Genomic DNA, 18,856 nt, shown 5'->3' with positions numbered 1-18,856 from the left:
ATAATAATAATAATAATAATAATAATAATAATAATAATAATAATAATAATACAAAAACTATAACCAACAAAGCAGAAGGGGAAAAAGCCATGATTTTCAACTATTTTTTCCACAGGCACATTTCATTTTTAGATTGCACCTTACTCTATTTTAGCTATTAGTTACACTTCTTCTATATATTTAACTCAAATTAGTTAATAGAATAAACAATAATTAAGGCTGCATCCATATTGCATAAATATAACTGTCTCTTGAGGGGGGGATTTGTTCTGGACCCTTCCTGCCCCCCAACAGGAAAAAAACAGGGCCTCAAATCCTGTTCTTTTCAATGGACATGTGTGCTTGCTGAACACCTTCTCCATCTGTCTCTATTTCTTCCCCAGTTTCATTACTGATATAGTATCATTGATCTCCTGTCTCAGACATTCTCATTTCCATATAAATCTCCTGCCAAGTTACATTGATGGCTTGGTTTTCTTCCTCCTCCACTTCTTTGAGTGAAACAGCTTGTATATTTTCTTTCAGTTCTTCATTTAACATTTAATCTCATTAATCTCTTCTTTAAACAGAAGTCTTAAGAAACTCATTTTTAAAGGTGTTAAAGTACAGTTCTTTAAAATGAAGTGTTTTGACTTTTTCATTTTAAATGTGCCACATCCCCCCACTCCAATGTACTCAGATTTGTTCACTCATGGGAACTTAACAGGGCTGCTTTTCACCTGTTACTTTAGTTAATCCAAGCTTCCATAAACTTTAGTTAATCCAAGTTACTTTAGTTAATCCAAGCTTCCATAAAATAAAACTTTTCAGAGATGGAGTTGTCTATGAGGCTAGTGAGGAATTTGCCTGACCTTGAGGTTTTGGCTGAGTTTGACTTCCAGCAAATATCAGGATAGTTGAAGTCATCCATCATTACTACATCTCTCCTTTCTGAATGTGTGGTCATCTGTTCTAGAAAGACATCATCCAATTCCTCAGTTTGACTTGGTGGTCTTTAGTAGACTCCCACAATAACAGCCCTGTTGTTCCCCTGTCCTTTCATTTTTATCCAGATGCTCTCCACCTGGCTTCCAGGTTATAGGTCCTGGATCTCTTCACAGATGTAAACATACTTGACATATAATGCTATTCCTCCTCATTTCCTGTTTGGCCTGTTTCTTTTAAATAGGTTATACCGCTCTATTACTACGTTCCAGTCATGAGACTGGATTGTTTGCTTCCCACTTTTGGGTCTTTGACATTTGCCTTGTTTCTTTATAACAGTTTGATTATTATCTCCACCTCTTGATGAACTCCTGCCTTCCAAAATACAGTCTCCTTCCCCCACATAACTGAGTTTGATGCCCTCCTGATCATTTTTTTGAGACTTTGGCAAAAATGTGAGGTGCACACTATCCCTTGCCAGATCCCCCCCCCCTGTGGAACTGCTGCCCATGATCCAAGAATCCAAATCATCCTTTACAGCACCATCTGTGGAGCCAGTTGTTTACATCCGCTATTTTCCTCTCTCTTCCTGGACCATGCCCTTTGACTGCTCTTTCAACTTCCTACCCAAAGCTTCATAATCCCTTCTGATATTCTGAAGGCTGTACCTTGCAGTATTATTGGTTCCCACATGAAGCAAAAGTTCAGTAGGCCTGACATGTCTTGCCAGCCTCACTGTCACATCATGGATCTTTGCCCCAGGAAAACAACACACTTCCCAAAGCATCTTGTCAGGCCCACAAACCACTGCTTCTGTATCCAGCAAGGAGTCCTCTACAACCACTACCTGCCTCCTCTTGTTAGTATCTGTGTGCATGTACACACCTGGGTAAAGTCAGCACATTTGTAATACCAACTTTGTGAGTTTATGAGTTTATTCTCACTGTGTAATTATAATACTTACCAACACACTCAAGTGGTGTGAGCCTTAATGCTATTTTAGGGATATACCAGAGAACAACATAATGCTCAACTGGGTCTATATTTTTAACATTAATAGTGAGACTATTTACTGCACTGAGCAAGAAAGTGAATTATGAAACAAAAACAAAGAATATGTACATGAAAAACTAGAAAGAGAGAGGCAGAAATGTTGGTGGTCCTAGACCTAAGCATTTATTTGCACTGAGTAATAGTAATCATGACAATGTAGTATGAACAGATATATAGTGACAACAGGAATCTTTGATTATTACTCAAGAGTGATCTATTACCTTCCAACAAATACAAGTTGAATTAAGCCCTCCCAGAAGTACAAGTTAAATTAATGCTTTGGATCATGAGGGGAGTATCTAGTGCTAAATATATACTTTGACCCATAGTCTGTAATTAATTTCCAGAGGAATTTATTCTCTTTAACCTCCCTGATTTTGAGTGTATTTGTTGAAAAACAATACTGACACTCACAGGCTTTCTATGGTTTCTCAAACGTTAATCACACTTGTTAGTATCTCTGCTAGTTAGTGTACTATGTTAACCATGCAGTGCCATTAATACCATTTAAAACATCTAAGAGGTGGAAAGATACTTGAAACTTTCAGATCCCTTCCAAAAGAAAACCAAAGCCAACAATTAAAGTAAATTATAGAAATTATTCTCCTCCTCCTCCTCCTCCTCCTTGACCCCTTTTGTTCTCTGCCAGTTTTCAAGGCTTCTTAATTCCCAGGTATAAATCTTAAATTTTACAGATGTGGATCAGGCATGTTGGTCACTTTTTGCATCATTTTGATGAGAGATGTAGCATCTGTTCCTAAAGAACTGCTTCTGAAAGTATACATTTCTCTAAATAACTCTATCTTCTTCTTAATCATGTTTGCCTCTCCAGAGGCAGGCATACTCAACAAGTGAGGTAGACTCTCTTAAACTAACAGCAGTCAAGAGAAAATGAACCAAAAAAAAAAAAAAAACCCCAGAAGAAAGAGAAGCCAGGCTGGAACAGAAGACATTTATTCCAGCATGTTACTGTCATGAGGGATATAGAGGTTTCTCTGCAAAACCTGAAGAATTGAAGCGTATTCTGAAAGCCAAACTTATACTTTGGACACTCTGTGTCTTAATTTCATGCATGTGGAAGTTTGTAGGCTGGTGTTTTGATAGTAGGTGACAATAACCTGTGCATGCTAGAAGGTATTTTATTTCTTAGTTACATGTTAGCAGAATTGTAGATAAATTAATAGCCCCTAAGAAGTTATTAACTTCTTTTAGGTCATATCTTTAATTTTTTTCTACTAGAGTTAAAAAGTAAGTGGTTTCCCATGATACTTCATTATCTCATCTGAAACTTCCAATGCATGACAGTTGTCAGGCTGTAGTTATTATGTAATGTGCTAGGTGACTTGTTTGGTAATAAGATAAAGAATTAACAAAAGTAAGCAAGTTATTATACTTTGAGGAAAATTTAACACTTTCAGAGAGTTAATTAATCCTCTACAGTTTTTATTGACAAAAAAGGCCATGTACATATAACATTTTTAATGTACATCCATCTAAAGCTTTGATATTATATCACCAATGCCTGTTGTATTTATCCACTCCAGAACAGGGGGAGCTCAGAGAAGGTTTGTGTCTCCTTAAGTTTAGGCTTTGGGAACTGAGCCTCCCACTCCCAAGGTTAATATGTAGTTGAGCCCCTTGAGGAATCAATCAGAAGTGCTATCCATGATCAAGCACACATACAGGCACCACAAAAATACATCTATTGTAATTGTATACTGTACCAAAGGCAACCAACTTTATGCACACTTACTTGGAAACACCTGGAAAGGACTTCTAGGTAGACATGGTGTTTGCATGAGTCTTCATAGTCAGGACTGATTGAATGATAATGGGTGGAAGAGGTAATTTCCCTTCTTCTCACTGTGTCTCAAGGCATGTGATAGTAGACCTCCCTGCCTTCAGTAGCCTTAGGAAATATCTGTGCTCTTTAGTTATTTCATTGAGCCAAGTGTAGGATTACTTATTGGAGTAAGACACTAGGACTGGTGAGCTTCCAGCAGCCATTATTCTAAGACTGTTGGAGAAAAATCTGAAGAGGAAAGATCTGCTACAGTTGTCTTTGAGTGAATATCATTCACAAAATGCAGTATATTTTTTTCTGTCTATTTTTAAAATTCTAAATATGTTATTTAGTTACTTTCCCTTAGTACCTCATTCATTGCTTTCTGACATCAACAGCTTCTGTTTGAATCCTAGAATCATAGAGTTGGAAAGTACCATTTAATCCAAACCTCTGCCAGTGCAGCAGTCCACAGCTAAAGCATCGCTGGGTGATGGCCATCCAATCTCATCTTTAAAACCTCCAGAAACGAAAGTCCATCCCACTCCAAGATCGTCCTCTGCTCTTAGTGATCTTAGTGTTGTGCATGATATAGGAAGAAGAATATTGTATTGTACATTCATGGGACAAATTTCCAGATAAACTGCCCAGTTAAGGGTAATATGATATTGGCAGTTTTATTTCTGATTCCTTTCCTAAGTATGCCCAGCATGGAAGTTGTCCTTTCTTGCACAGTTGCACAGTTGAGTTGATGCCTGATTTAAGCTATACACTGTGACCTCTAGATCAGTTGCTACCAACTCAGATCCCATCAATATATATGGAAACTTGGGATTGGGGTTGCCCCAGTATGTATTGCTTTATATTTGATGAAACTGAATTTTCATTTGCTAGGTTAATCCTTATTCTCTCAGTTTGGACATACCATTTTGGATCTCTTCACAATCTATTTTTGTTCTACACTTCCTAAATAATATAGTATCATCAGCAAATATGGCCACTTTATGTCTCAGACTAAACTCAAAATCTTGCACCAGGAGATTCTTTACATCTGAAACTTGGTAGATATACATGTTTTACGTTTTCTTTTGAGAATTTTCTCTTCAGTCATGTGTATCCTAACATATCTCCAAAGGTCTTGCTCTTATAATAGCACACTGGAGGTGAAAGTAGGAGAAGTTATAGCCATCTTTTCATTCACTTAATAGATTCTTGTGTATTTTCCTTTTCCTTTGTATATTAATTTTTCTTTAATTTTTAAAATAATATTTGTAATTATAATGCTAACCTAGACATTCTTTGTGAATCAAGGCTGACTCTCTCTCTTTCCTCTCCCATCCCATTTCAGAAATTCACTTTTCTCTCCTGCTAATTCTTTAATTAGGTTAATGGCATTCACCTAGAAGAGCCTCCAGGTCCTGTATTCCATCCACTGAATGTGAACTATCTGGCATCATGATAATTGCATGCTGCTTTTGTACAAATTTTAGCATCCAACATCTGAAGCTACTTATCAGATGCTATTAGTTAATTCTGAGTAATCTGCCACCAGCCAAATAGCCTCCCGCTAATTACCACTTATTTAGAAGACTGAATATATTGTTTAGAGGGGTACATGTGCTGGGATAAACTGTCTTGAGAAGATGGCTGAGCATCAAATGAGGTCATGGTGCTTCCATGCTTAAAGAGATATATTATAAAATTACATATAGTTAAGGTCTCATTACACTTTCTCAAAGGCTTCAGCATCATTAACGGATGCAGAATCTCAATAGCAACTACTGTACCATTCTAAAGTGACAGGGTAGGACTGCATATTTGATGCAATGTTTATATGTAAATAGTCTTCCTGAGATAGTTCACTCCCAGCACTTTTGATTAGTATATTTCCACTGTTCCGCAGGCTATTCGGTTAAACCAAGGCTGTTCTGTTTTGATCCTAAGCACTGCAAGGCATAGCTTCCCCTCATATCTACAACTGCAGCTGGATCACTGAAGAGAAAATGCAGTTTCAAAAAACTCCACAATTTCACAAACTATGAATTTAAATGTAAATGTGAATTAACAGCGCACTTGAAAACTTCAAATACAACATGCACAATAGGGATTTCAAGCTTTTCTTGTTGCTCATTTGTGCTTTTGCATATTCATAGGATGTGACTTGACAACTCACTGTTTTGATATGTAAGTAAGCAAAAATTTCAGCTGTAGTGAAGCTGCTATAATGTTAGTTACTTCAGAAAAAAATACATTGCTAACAGCAGAGTAACATATTGCAAAGTCAGGGCAAACTTTATAGCCTTATTCAACATGTTAGTACATGCAAATATCAAGGTGCCAAATTAGCAGAGTGAATGGGAGCTCTTCGGCCAGATTTTTGAAAAACTTTTTAAAAGATTAACTGTAAAAATAAGATTCCAAATCAAAACTGAGAGATGACTTCCAAATATTAGAAACAGTATAAAATAGAAACAAATTCATAATTCACTGAAGATACTAAAGAAAAAAAACTAGCATTAAAAATACAAACATTAAGAAGGGGGGCATTTATAATTTTTAATCATAGTTCTTTACTTTGTGATATTTATAGCATTCTGGAATTTAAAGGTATCAAATAAAGTTATTACATCAACTTTTATATACTTGTTGTGAATAAGGTTTGAAACTGAACTAATCCTTTTGCTTTTAGTTCAGGAATTTAATTAAGAAATAATATTGTTTGCATTTGGCTTTGTTTTGTTTCTTAATAGAAATGCATAACAGTCAGTGAGCACTGGTATGCTCAGCACTGTCTCAAGAGTTCTAATAACAGAGGAATGTCTCAGATTGTGCGCATGTACCTTCAAGTTGCCTGCTGACTTGAGCCAACTCCATTAATTTCACAAGAAATTCTTAGGCAAAGAATACTCAACTCAGAGGTGGTTTTGTGAGTTCTTTCCTCTGAAATATACCCTAAAGCACCTAGGATTTGTTCGTGGGCTCCCATCCAAACACTAACCAGGGCTGATTCTGCTTAGCTTCTAAGATCAGACAAGATCGGGTGCCTTTAGGATATTTAGATTATATCAGACTAATACCTGTAAACGTTCATTGCACTAATATTTCTGTAGACGTATAGTGTCCAGAAGGCTGATAAGGTGTTTTAGACTGTGCTACAACTCATAGGAGAGCTGGCTTGATGTAGTAGTTTGAGTGTTGGACAATGGCTCTGGAGACCAGGGTTCAAATCCCCTCTCAACTATGGAAACCCACTGGATAACCATGGGCAATTTGCAGCCTCCCAGGAAGGCAAAGCCAAACTCCTTATGAACAAATCTTGCCAAGAAATAGTTTTTGTGGTTTTTTCGGGCTATGTGGCCATGTTCTGGAAGACCCACAAAAAACTATGGATGCCGGCCATGAAAGCCTTCGACTTGCCAAGAAAACCCCATGATAGGGTCAATGTTGTTTGAGCTCTGAGGTCTAGGAGTGGGTTACTATGCACAAACACCAGGTCTGGTGTTCTGTGTAGAATTAGCCATGCTGATGCTTTTCCTGCTAAGTCGTACAGAATCTTTTTGTATTATACAGAATATGAATCACATATTATACAATCTTGTGTACAGTAGACTTTGCCCAAGTAGTGCTTATAGGGGTGGTAAAAGGTTATGTTATCTTTTATTATAAAATCTGTAGGCTGTTCTATAAGTTTACTGGACAGTTTATAGGGATTAAAGCAAACAAAATCATAACAAAATACAACTATCGCAATGCTATTCTTGTAGTATCACAGATCAGTTTCACTTCTGTTGAATGGTATCCTTAGCAGAATCATTGGTATACTGTATCAAAATTTCCCCCTCCTTCCTCCACCATCCTCTTCAGCCCCTGCACATACTTCCTTTGCGAAACTGGAATTCTGATACTATAACACTGGATTTAGCCCTTTAAAACAGCAATTAAGACTTCTACTTGCTATTCCTCAGTAAGTACAGTTTGCTTCCCACTAGTGTTTTGTTTGACTCTGCTGCATGGATTGAGGTTGCATAATGATGTGTAGTTCCCACGATATTGATAATTAACAAATTTCTAGCTTCATTTTGAAGCTTTGAAAAATTGTTCTTTGTAGTTCCTTTGTCTGCAACAGCAAGGCTGTCAACATTCCCTTTACAATACAGTATTTCACTCTACAAACATTTACCATTTTCTCAGACACATGCATCTTAGGGACCTTGGAAATTGCAATTGATAGCTACATGTTATAAATGTTCTTTTATTGTTATTTTTAGGTCTATAACATATTTGTGGGTTTCCTTTCAGGAAGATATTTAAGATAAAATCCATACTCAGTCAGAGGTTCATTGCATGACCTTCAGCAAACTTGGTTTTAATCTTCATTTCGTATTGTAAATCATAATGAGCTATGCCAGAGGGTTAGTTTGAAGGTGAATGGCTGCATGCTTACGATTTTACTGGCAACAGTTGAGGAACAAATTGCATAGGAAAATAACACAGTTCAGTTAAATGGAGACATTTAGAAACAGGGCAGCTACCATAATCTAAATAGACATTGTACTGAATCAGAAAAGAAGCAGGTCAAGAAGGAAAACACTTCCATTTAATTGTAGCTTCACATTTCTATGAGTACTACCATGTGTATCTGAAGGCATCTTATTTATCCTTTGTTTTATCCCTATAGTGAAGATGTCTGCAAACGAGGGTTCACTGTCATCATTGATATGAGGGGGTCTAAATGGGACCTGATCAAGCCTCTCTTGAAGACTCTCCAGGAGGCCTTTCCTGCAGAAATCCATGTTGCCCTGATAATCAAGCCTGATAACTTCTGGCAGAAGCAGAAGACAAATTTTGGAAGTTCAAAATTTATCTTTGAGGTAAGATGGGGAACCTTATGTAATCTATAAAGAGATATAAAATTTGGAAAGATCACATGAATTCCACAAACATCTTGCACAGCTGACTGTATTGAACTGAAAATTAAATCTAGTAAATATATCTCTGGCAGAGATAGGAGACATTAATTTATTCTTTGTTTATGCTGATGCACATCAGTGGCAAAAATGCTACATAATCTTAGCAAAATGAGTGGGGAAAGATTATTAGCTACAGGTAAATTACACTGGTGAATACTAGTATAATTCAGATTGCATGGCCACACACTGAGGACTGTCCATGTTGGCTCAAAAGCAAGATACTTTTCATAGGTGATGAAGGAGGGATATCCATGGAAACTGTGCTGCTGTGGTTGTCGCTCCTGCAGAAAAATCTGCAGGATTTATTCTTTTGACACTTCAGCAGCCCTAGCAGTAGTCAGGTTCACATTTATATTTTCCCTAGAGGACACAGTCAGTCACAAGTTGTTGGTAAGCAAAAAAAGAGCAAGGCTGACACTTGACTGACTAATGCAGATTCCAGGAGCTTGCTGTCAACAAGAGCAATAACCCAACAAGCTGTCTTGTCATTAATTCAGAAATGCTTTTGCAAATTATTTTTTTTCTCCTGAAAAGACTGAATGAGAAAGCTATGGTTTTGATTGGTTGCATTAGAAATAAAAAGAAATATGACAGCTGATAGGCTCTTGCTTGTCTTTGCACATTCCTTCTCCCTTCCTGATGAAGTCTGATAATGTATTCCTATTCATCTTCAATTCTCCAGGGAGAATCCCATCTGAATAATAAATGTATCTGTAGAATATTTTAAACAAAAAGGCCTCCTGTCATATCTTTGGGTCGAAAAAGCCAATTGTGACAGGGAGATAATATTTGCGTAGGTTTAAAAACCAGGTGGGGACTCTTCGGCCTGTGTTGGCATACTTGGTGCCAAATTTAATGATCGCCCTAGGAGCTTCAGGTGATTTTTAAAAAAAGGTTTATTGTATATAATTAATCCCCTCAACAATGAAAAGACAGTACAGTGAAACATTATCTTATGTTCATTATAAAGTTCCTTCCCACCTCCTACCTCAGTAATCTCAAGATTTTTTCAGCAAAGTGTGATCATGGTCATTTGGAGATTTGTGTGCTTTTGTTTGTATGTTTGAAAAGAAATATCAAATCTGAAGCCAACTGTAGACTGTAGCCTCCAAAAATTGTGCTCAAGTGTCTTTTCCCCCTTCAGCTGATACTTAGCAAAACTCACCTTGTGAGATAACGTCATTATGCTATGATGGACTCCAAGTGGAACCCAATTAACTCCCTCCATCAGAAGATCTGGAAATATTGTTTTTCTTCCTCCAGCCCTCTGTGCTCTAGAAGATATCCAGGAGAGCAGGGTGCTGCAGTGGGAGAGGAGACCATTCCATTTAGGGAGGAGCCTTCCAGACACATAATGTTGAATTCCTCCCTCTGTCCCTGTTTAATTTCATTGGCTGGTACTGGTGGTGTTGGGGAACCTAAAGTGAATTTCACTAGATGTTAAATGGGAAAACAGGTGCAGACTAGACAGGAACACATTTGTTTTAATGATGGTTCCAAGGCTGTCATGATGTTGAGTTCTACATAAGAAACAGTGGCATAGTATATTTTGCTGTATCTTTTTTAAACATAGAAACAAAACCAGAGTTTTCCCCTCATTTGTTTACATGATTTCTCAGATTTCCTCTCACTTCAAAGCTCAAGGCAATGCTGAGCAAATTAGTAATATAAAAGCCATTCTATTGAAAAGTTAATTAAAATATCCTGAAAATCATCAGGAATAGCACAACAACAACTACAACAACAGAAACAAACAACAAATTAATTATAAGACCAGCAAGAGCAAAGAAGAGTTTAAATTGTTTTGGAAATAAAATGATTTCACCTGTTCCATAGATGATGGTGCCCAGCAGATATTCACAGACAGGCTTGCTTATTAGGAAGAGATGCCATAATTTAAAGAAAGGGTCTTGCTCTTTGTAGATTTTTATCTCATAAGACAATGGCTGATGGAGTAGGACTTCACCTACAGCTCTGAAGCACAAGGAGTTTGGGATGCATGAAGGTTCTCCCTAAATTACAACAAGCAAATGATTTCTTTACTTATTCTCATATTTTGTCCTTTTGTTTTCCCCTAATGCATACCACCTTCTTATTCTGTCAGTACAACTATATCACAAAACAGTAAATTTATTCTCAAACTGAAAGGCCAGATTTTATGGATACTGTCCATTTATGAAGCAGAAGTTCACATTTTTAGGGTAATACCTTATTCTTGAGCCATACACACACACTTATGCAGACACATTCAGAGATTTGTTTGGATTTTCACTAACAAGGTGAAAATGCCATATGAATCACTGGAACTGGTATGGATGCAGGGGTGCATTTTCCTGGGGCAAGAGAACCTACTTTCAGGGATTATTCAATCTTTAGAAATTCCTTTTAATCACTGAAGTAATGGGCTACTTTTAAACTTACAGTGTTATAAAACTGGTCCCTATATAAGAGTGTATGAATTCCAGTTACAATAGTGCACTTATTTCCTTATTACAGTCAGTAAATGTCAGAGATGGAGGCCTGAATGAGCCAGGTAAACAAAGTGCAGTATCTTTGGTTTGAGTAATGTGATAATAGTGAGTCAGTCACATTTTTGACACTTACTGGAAAATTCTGCTGTAGCACAATTTAATCTGAAATAGGTTCACATTGCATTAAATTCAAATTCAAATTTTATTGCTTTTGACCAAAGGTAATTGCACAGCACAACAATATAACAATACATATAACAATATAACAATATAACAGTATAAAAATACATGTAAATTATATCTAAAATGTGAGTATCTCGTATCTGGTACAGGATTTCTAAACAAACAAACAATTGTCATTATGCCCATTAAAATTTTTGTCAAATATAGTCATCGCCTTTACAGTTTATGGCTATCCCTGTTATATACTTGTTCCTGATTTTTTTAGTTGCTAAGGCAAACAAAGCTACTTTCCAAGTTACATATTTGTTCAGGTCCAGTAGAAGATGAAAAATCATATCCTGTGGGTTTTGACTGGGACTGGTTTCTGTTATAGGTGTAATGAACCTTTCTCTTGGTTCTTGGTAGAGAGGACAAAATAACATGTAATGAACAAGGTCCTCTACCTCTTGACAACATTGCATTAGGATCAGAGCCTTCGAAAAGTTTGTAGCAAACTTCCCCCAAATGACATATGATTATTCTGGCTTCTGCAGAAGTTTCACTCCAGTTGTTTCCTTTGGCCAAGTTTAGTATTTGTGCCCAGGATGAATTCATGCCAGTTGTGACCTATCCTATATAAGTAGGACATCCATTGTAGGTTTTCAGGTGGTTTAGGTCCTCAGAAGCACACAGCATCTTTCTATATGCTGTGGCTGTCAAGGAGATGGTCACTGTAAAAGTGAGAACATGCTTTTCACTTAGTCATTGAATTCAACTCTCCTAAACAAAGCCTAAATACATTAGAATGGAACTACTTATGGAATGCTAGCCAGTGTGATAGAAAGCCAAAAGCACTGAATCTGCATCATGGGACATTTAGTTGAAACTCTTCTTAGTCAACACATTCCTGTCTTAAAGTCTCAATTCTCCACCTGTAAACTGAAGATAAAACTCTCAGAATTGTTGAGAGAGGAAACAAGTAAACAGTTAAAAGTCCCATTGAAAGCAGGGATATAAAGTATATGGCCTTCCCAAGGTTGATGGAGTGCACCTACCAGCATTTATCACTAGGCTGATGGTTTGCTGGGAGTTACAGTTCAAGGGTGTCCAGAGAACAGCTTGATTCCAACCCCAATAAGAAACAATAGTTGTAAATTTGTTCATTGTGACTTGTGGGTGGCTTTTGATATCTGTGGTAGGTTCTTATGTAAATACCCATGTGCCATTTAGATTTTATATTAGTTTGGCTTAATCATAGTTAAGAAGGGTTGAAAATTAACAGCCATATGGAAACATGTGCTCTGCCTGTGAGAAAAGTCAGTTGGAATAATCTGAAAGAAAATAAGAAGCAGTTGATGTATATTTTGGCAGGATAAGACACCTGCTTCCAGTCGCACGCCTGAAACCAGTATAATGGCTATATAATTCAAATAGCAGAACCCAGTGTAATATCACATATCCACTTAGGAGAGCATTCATGCCAGAATAGCTAAGGGCAAGGGGGAAGATTTATATTTAGGATGATACACACTATACACTTCAGGTTAAAATGATACACTACAGAAACTTCGTCTTGCTTTCCAAAAGTATGTTTCTAATGGTTACTTTCAGCTTCAAAAGTGCCAGCAACTCAAGAAAGGTTTGCTTCTGTAATCAAATGAAAACATACATTCTTAACCCTTGTGCAAGGAATGTGTAATAAACATAGTCCCCAATGCTCTGTAAAGAGGCTCTCACAGTGAAATGTATAAGTTTAAAAGCAGCCCATTAACACAGCATCCTTCTCATAAAAATCCAGTACCGTATGTGGTGCCAAGGCATTGGCTGGAATAATGATGTTGTATATGGAGAATCTAGCTTTCAGTTCCTGCTAAGAGGGCTGTCTTGACCAAGTCACATATTGCCTTCTAAAGACATATTTCCACAAGAAGATCTGTAGAGAAAATAGGAGCCCAGGGAACTCTGCTTTGAAGAAATGGGTAGCATATTATGCAGGACTTGGTGCATTCTTTCCTGTGTGGATTTCTATTACCCACATGGTAGTACTCATAAGCAGAATTCACATGGGCTGTGCCTTTGTATACTGAGGTATTACACTGGCACTAAAAAATAGTTTACCCTAACCAGGTACTCTTCGAGATCTCCAACTGTAAAATGGACATTTTACATATATAAATTCATGGGAGAACTGTTGTGGAAAGCACTCTAAAGTGTCTACATAGAAGATACAAATGTCATACAAATTAGAACTAGCCTGTCTAGGACAAGAAGGCAGTATTATTATTATTATTATTATTATTATTATTATTATTATTATTATTATTATTTATTTATATAGCACTGTAGATTTGCACAGCACTGTACATACAAACAATAAGAAGATAAGATTAAACCTGCCCATGGCATACAATTTAAGAAATAATAGCATAATACATATAAATACATAACAATTCAGGAAAGGACAGGCAGCAAATTAAAGTGTCAAATAGCAAATAATAGCCGTAATGCTATTAGCTTTATAGTACAGCATGAGAAAGTTATGCTGCTAGTGGATCCTGGAAATTGTTTTTTAAAAACCTAATTTTTTCCATGCTTTTGAAAGCATGGAAAATTAGGTTTTTTAAAAAAAAATTTCCAGGATCCACAGCAGCATAACTTTCTCATGCTGTACTATAAAGCTACATAGGGTGATATGAGGTGCAGATTATGATTATGATTATGATTATTACTGTCAGCCCATGCCATACGCGAGCTTGCCATACATGGATTTGAGCTTACCATATGGCAACCTGCAGAGGATGGAAATGGCATGGGCACCTGCAGCACCGTGCACGGGAATGTGCTGCCATAGCAAATACAGGGATTTAACCCTAACCAGAGTGTGTCATGGTCCTGATGGAGTAACAGCTAAGGATGCTGTGTGTGTTAAGCCTGCAGAGGCAGATAAGAGTTTGGCGCTAGTATGATAAGATGCCTATGAAAGGGGAGAAATAATTATAGACAGACACAGGTAGTCCAGTGTTAAAGAGAGTGTGGCAAGATCCTGAGGGATCTGCAACCAAGAAGGCTATGGGGAATATTAGAAACCGCCTGAGGAGCGGATATAAAAGAGGAGTTGAGCTGAGCTAAGTGTATGAGAGTGGTAAACAAGTAAACTGTGAGGTTAACAGCTAAGGAAGCTGGGTCTAGGTTCTGTGTGAACTAAGTCAGTGAAAGAACATATAGGCGGGGTACAGACCACCGCCTGCCGCCGCCGCCAGTAGGTCCGCGGGGGAGCCGGAGCCTTCACACGGCCCGACTCCCGCGCGGACCGAAAAAGAAGCTCCATTTCGGAGCTTCTTTCTGCGGCGCATCTATGAGCGTCACGAGGCGCCTGGCGCGGACTCGCGACGTCATAGGCGCCGCGACACGTCTGGACGCTGTGCGTCCAGTACGTAAAGATGGCGGCGCCCATGTAGAAGGGCGCCGCCATCTTGTACGTATAGGATACTACTAGGGTTAGGGGGGTGCGGAAGCACCGCCCTTCCTAACCCTAGTACGTACCTATACGTACTAAATGGCGGTGTGTATCCCGCCCTAGTCAGTGAGAGAGAGTAGTAAATTTGTAATTTCAGCAATTTGTATACTGTGACACAAACCGAGAACCATCCACTAAGAAAGGTACAGTAATAAGTTCTGAATGTAAAGCTCTTTCTTTGTGTTCAACAAAGAGTTGCCTGAAGTAATTTACAGTTAACAACAAACATGCTACCAAGGTAATAAGAACAATTATTAATAGAGAGATATAAGTTAGTGGCAGTGTTGGGAAAGCTTCCACAATAATTGGCACAGGCAGTTGGGGTTTCAAACCCATTGTGCTGACATCTTTGAGATCCAGCATGTCATGGTGTCACAGATATGTTATATACAGTATACTGTAATGTGTTCTACTTGGGCTGTGCTCTACCGAAGAAGGCTCAGAACAGCAGGTAGTGGCAAAGCATGCTTGTGTATGACTGCATATCATGTAGATATCATGTAATGCCTGTCTTTAAAAGAATTGCACTGGCTACCAATACATTTTAAGTATGATTCAGCATGATTGTGATGGACATTAAAGCCCTAAATGGCATGGGATCGATGTTTTTTGAAGGAGCACCTCTCCCTATTTGTGCTGACCAAGGACTGAAGTCTACTAGGGGGCCCTTCTCTGTGTCTTATCACTGGAGATCAACAGTGTTCTGGGGCATGGGAGGGGGCCATCTCAGCCATGGCACCCCAATTGTGGAATGTCTTCCTCTTAGACTTCCGATTGGCACAAACACTTCTTTCATTTAGACACAAGTAAAAATTTGGCTGTTCATCAAGGCCTCATTGATGGATTTGACAGAAATACTGATTGATGTAAATATTTTAAAGACTCTTTATTCTTTTAAATCTGCTTTTTAACCCATCATTATGATCCAATATGTTTTTAGGTTCTTTAATTTTTTAAAATGTTTTAAACTGTTTACTCTTTGTTGTTTTAATGGCATTTAAAGCCACACTTGAGATCTTTTGATATGGGGGTGGGGAGATAATATCCGGGTGGAAAAATGTGAAATGTTCTACCAAAGGATGCCTGTGTGGTCATACAATCACAGTCCATTGAATTGAAATTGAAGCTGGACAAGTTTCTGATTAGCCATAATTGTGGTAGAAGGCAGTTTCTTTGTGTATTTGGCTGTCCAGTTCCTCCTTCCTGCCATCCCTATGATACTGTCTGTAAAAAGGTAGTTAAAATAATTTGGGGGGTACAGTATTCCCTGGAAATTAAATCTTATTTCAGCATCTTTTTCTCTCTTTAGACAAGCATGGTCTCTGTGGAAGGCCTAGCAAAACTGGTGGATCCCTCCCAACTCACTGAGGAGTTTGAAGGATCTTTGGATTACAATCATGATGAATGGATAGAGCTGAGAGTCTCTTTGGAAGAGTTTTTTAACAGTGCAATCCATTTGTTATCCAGATTAGAGGACCTTCAGGAAATGTTGGCTAGGAAGGAATTTCCATGGGATGTGGAGGGTTCAAGAAGACTTATAGATGAACACAACAGCTCAAGAAGAAAGTAATTAAAGCTCCGGTAGAAGAACTGGACCGTGAAGGCAGAGGTTTGTTACAGTGCTATAGGTGCAGTGATGGTTTTTCTGGTAGGAACTGCATTCCTGGCAGTGCAGATTTCCAAAGTCTTGTGCCAAGATCACCAGCCTTTTGGACAAACGCATTCAACCGCGGGCAACACTTGCATCAGATGTGGCATGTCCGAAATTGAAACTGGACCAGTGCTTTCAACTTCGACTTTTGAGACAGGATGCAGAAAAAGGTAAGGCATAGCTAAAAATCTCATGGCAAAATCTCTATATTCTAGCCAAATATATAAGTTTCTGCAATTAGCAACATGAGGAATTAATCGGGGATATAAACCTCAGGTTGCTAGCAAATGTATTTTATGAGTTGTAAGCAAAATCACTGAACTAATTTTTTGAAGTAGCAAGCAGCATGAAGAGCCAAGAATAACTCACCTCTGGCTGTTCTTATGAAAGCTTATCTGCTTTGAGTATACTCAAAATAGACACAAGGCACCCAAAATTAAGCCTAGTTGCTTTACAACAGGCTTTCTAGCAGAACAGGATGATGTGTTGAGAACTAAGGGCCACCAAAATCAGAAGAGTGGAACAGTTTCCACTTGGGTGAAATAGAAAACAGACTTTTTAGTCATAAGTGGTAGACACAATATTATGCATACTGAGGGAAATTGGTCCACATATATTCTGTTTCTGTCTGCAGTGGATACTCTAAGTGTAACAGAAGCTTAATCATTGCAGTGTACCCACGCCATCAAGTGGTAGATAGGACAATTGTGTAGTCATGTCTTTTAACTATGAGTCCACAAAATCAATATCAGAGTTGGTCAATCTCATTTAATAGGAGTGACAAAGAATAATTGCTAGTCAGAACAGATAATATAGGACTAGAAAGACTTTTTGATATGAGTTAGTGTAAGGATGGTCATAGAATCATATGTGAATAATTTGTAAATGTTACATTCTAATTTGAACTGTAAATGAATTTGGGCTCCTGTAGAGCTGTTCCCTTTCAGAAGTTTGGACATCCCAGTTTAGAGATAGCAGTGCTATTTAAACCTATTAAGGCATCAGCGGTTAGTAACCTGGGAACCCCATCAGGGCTCATGAGCCTCAGCTGGGCTAATGTCTTGCTCCCCCATCTTCTACCCCATAGCATGATTGCTGACAGCCACATCCTCCTTTCTCAGCAGGCATTCAGCAGTGCTAGTAATGCTGTAATGAGCTGGAAATGGAGTGTCCCTTTGACTCCAATCAGCTGGATGTTGCTTGTGTTTCATCTTGTCACAATGCAGTAACCAGCAATTAATACTGGCAAAGCCAAACAAATAGTGCTGATGGGAAGTTGAAGCTTTCAGAGTTGGCATCCATAGTTTTTTGTGGGTTTTTTTTGGGGGGGGGGCTATGAGGCCGTGGTCTAGAAGAGTTTGTTCCTGACATTTTGCCAGCAGCTGTGACTGGCATTCAGAAAATGCTGGCATGGAAGAATGCTGGCATTTATAACACAATATAAACCTGGGCATAATATGCTGCTTAAAAAACACTGACATTTTCGATCATGCCAACAACTCAGGTCAGAATGCACAGGGAAGCCACAGAAATCCATAAACACCTGGACAACTTCAACAGGAAGAAACCTTTAAAATAAACAAAGTTTGGCTATCAGTCCTGAAAAACACCAAAATCAAGACCGAGCCAATGCAAAGAAAACCACTCAGGGTGAGGGGGATTTCCCAGAGACAATGGATCATTAATTTACAATACACCCTGAGGCCTTGCCATTCAACAAGCAGAACAATACACAGATCAACAGCAAATCACTTCCCCTCAACCAACAGTATATATACCCTACTCTCTTCCATGCCAGCATTCTCTGAAGATGTCCAGCATAGCTGCTGGTGAAACGTCAGGAAGAAACTCTTCTAGAGCATGGCCGAATAGCCTGAAAAACCCACAAAAAACTATAGTGCTGATGGGGTTCATTAGTGAGACTAAACTGAAGGCCTCTTAAACCAGGACCTTGTCTTGCTGCTTTCCAAGAGGTCATAAATGTTGTTAGAGTTGAGTCTCCATGATCCAAAATGCTTGGGTCCAGAAGCATTTTGGGTTTTGGATTTTTAATTTTGCATATACATATGAGATAGCTTGAATATAGGATCCAAGTCTAAACATGAAATTCATTTTGTTTCATATACACCCTATACACATAGGTGAAGGTAATTTTATAGATAAGGTTTGTGCCCGAAACAAGTTTATGTACACTGAATTATCAGAAAGCAAAAATGTCACTATCTCAGCTACCTGTGTGGACAATTTTGGATTTTGGAATTCCTGATAAGGGATGCTCAACCTGTAATAGGAATGAGTTCAAGGATCTCCCTTCAGGAAAAGGGA

General features: G+C 38.2%; 1 protein-coding gene across 1 annotated transcript in view; it reads left to right on the top strand.

Annotated features, from left to right (window-relative positions):
• KALRN (kalirin RhoGEF kinase) overlaps positions 1-18,856 on the top strand; it is a 695,315-nt gene that overhangs the window by 331,838 nt on the left and 344,621 nt on the right. The window contains 4 exon segments of the mRNA XM_042446189.1: positions 8,439-8,631; positions 16,190-16,427; positions 16,430-16,639; positions 16,642-16,706. Of these exon segments, the coding sequence (XP_042302123.1) occupies positions 8,439-8,631; positions 16,190-16,427; positions 16,430-16,639; positions 16,642-16,706 (706 nt within the window).

This window comes from Sceloporus undulatus, chromosome 1 (assembly GCF_019175285.1).
Source record: "Sceloporus undulatus isolate JIND9_A2432 ecotype Alabama chromosome 1, SceUnd_v1.1, whole genome shotgun sequence".
NCBI lineage: Eukaryota > Metazoa > Chordata > Lepidosauria > Squamata > Phrynosomatidae > Sceloporus > Sceloporus undulatus.
This window is presented reverse-complemented; position numbering and strand designations above follow the sequence as displayed.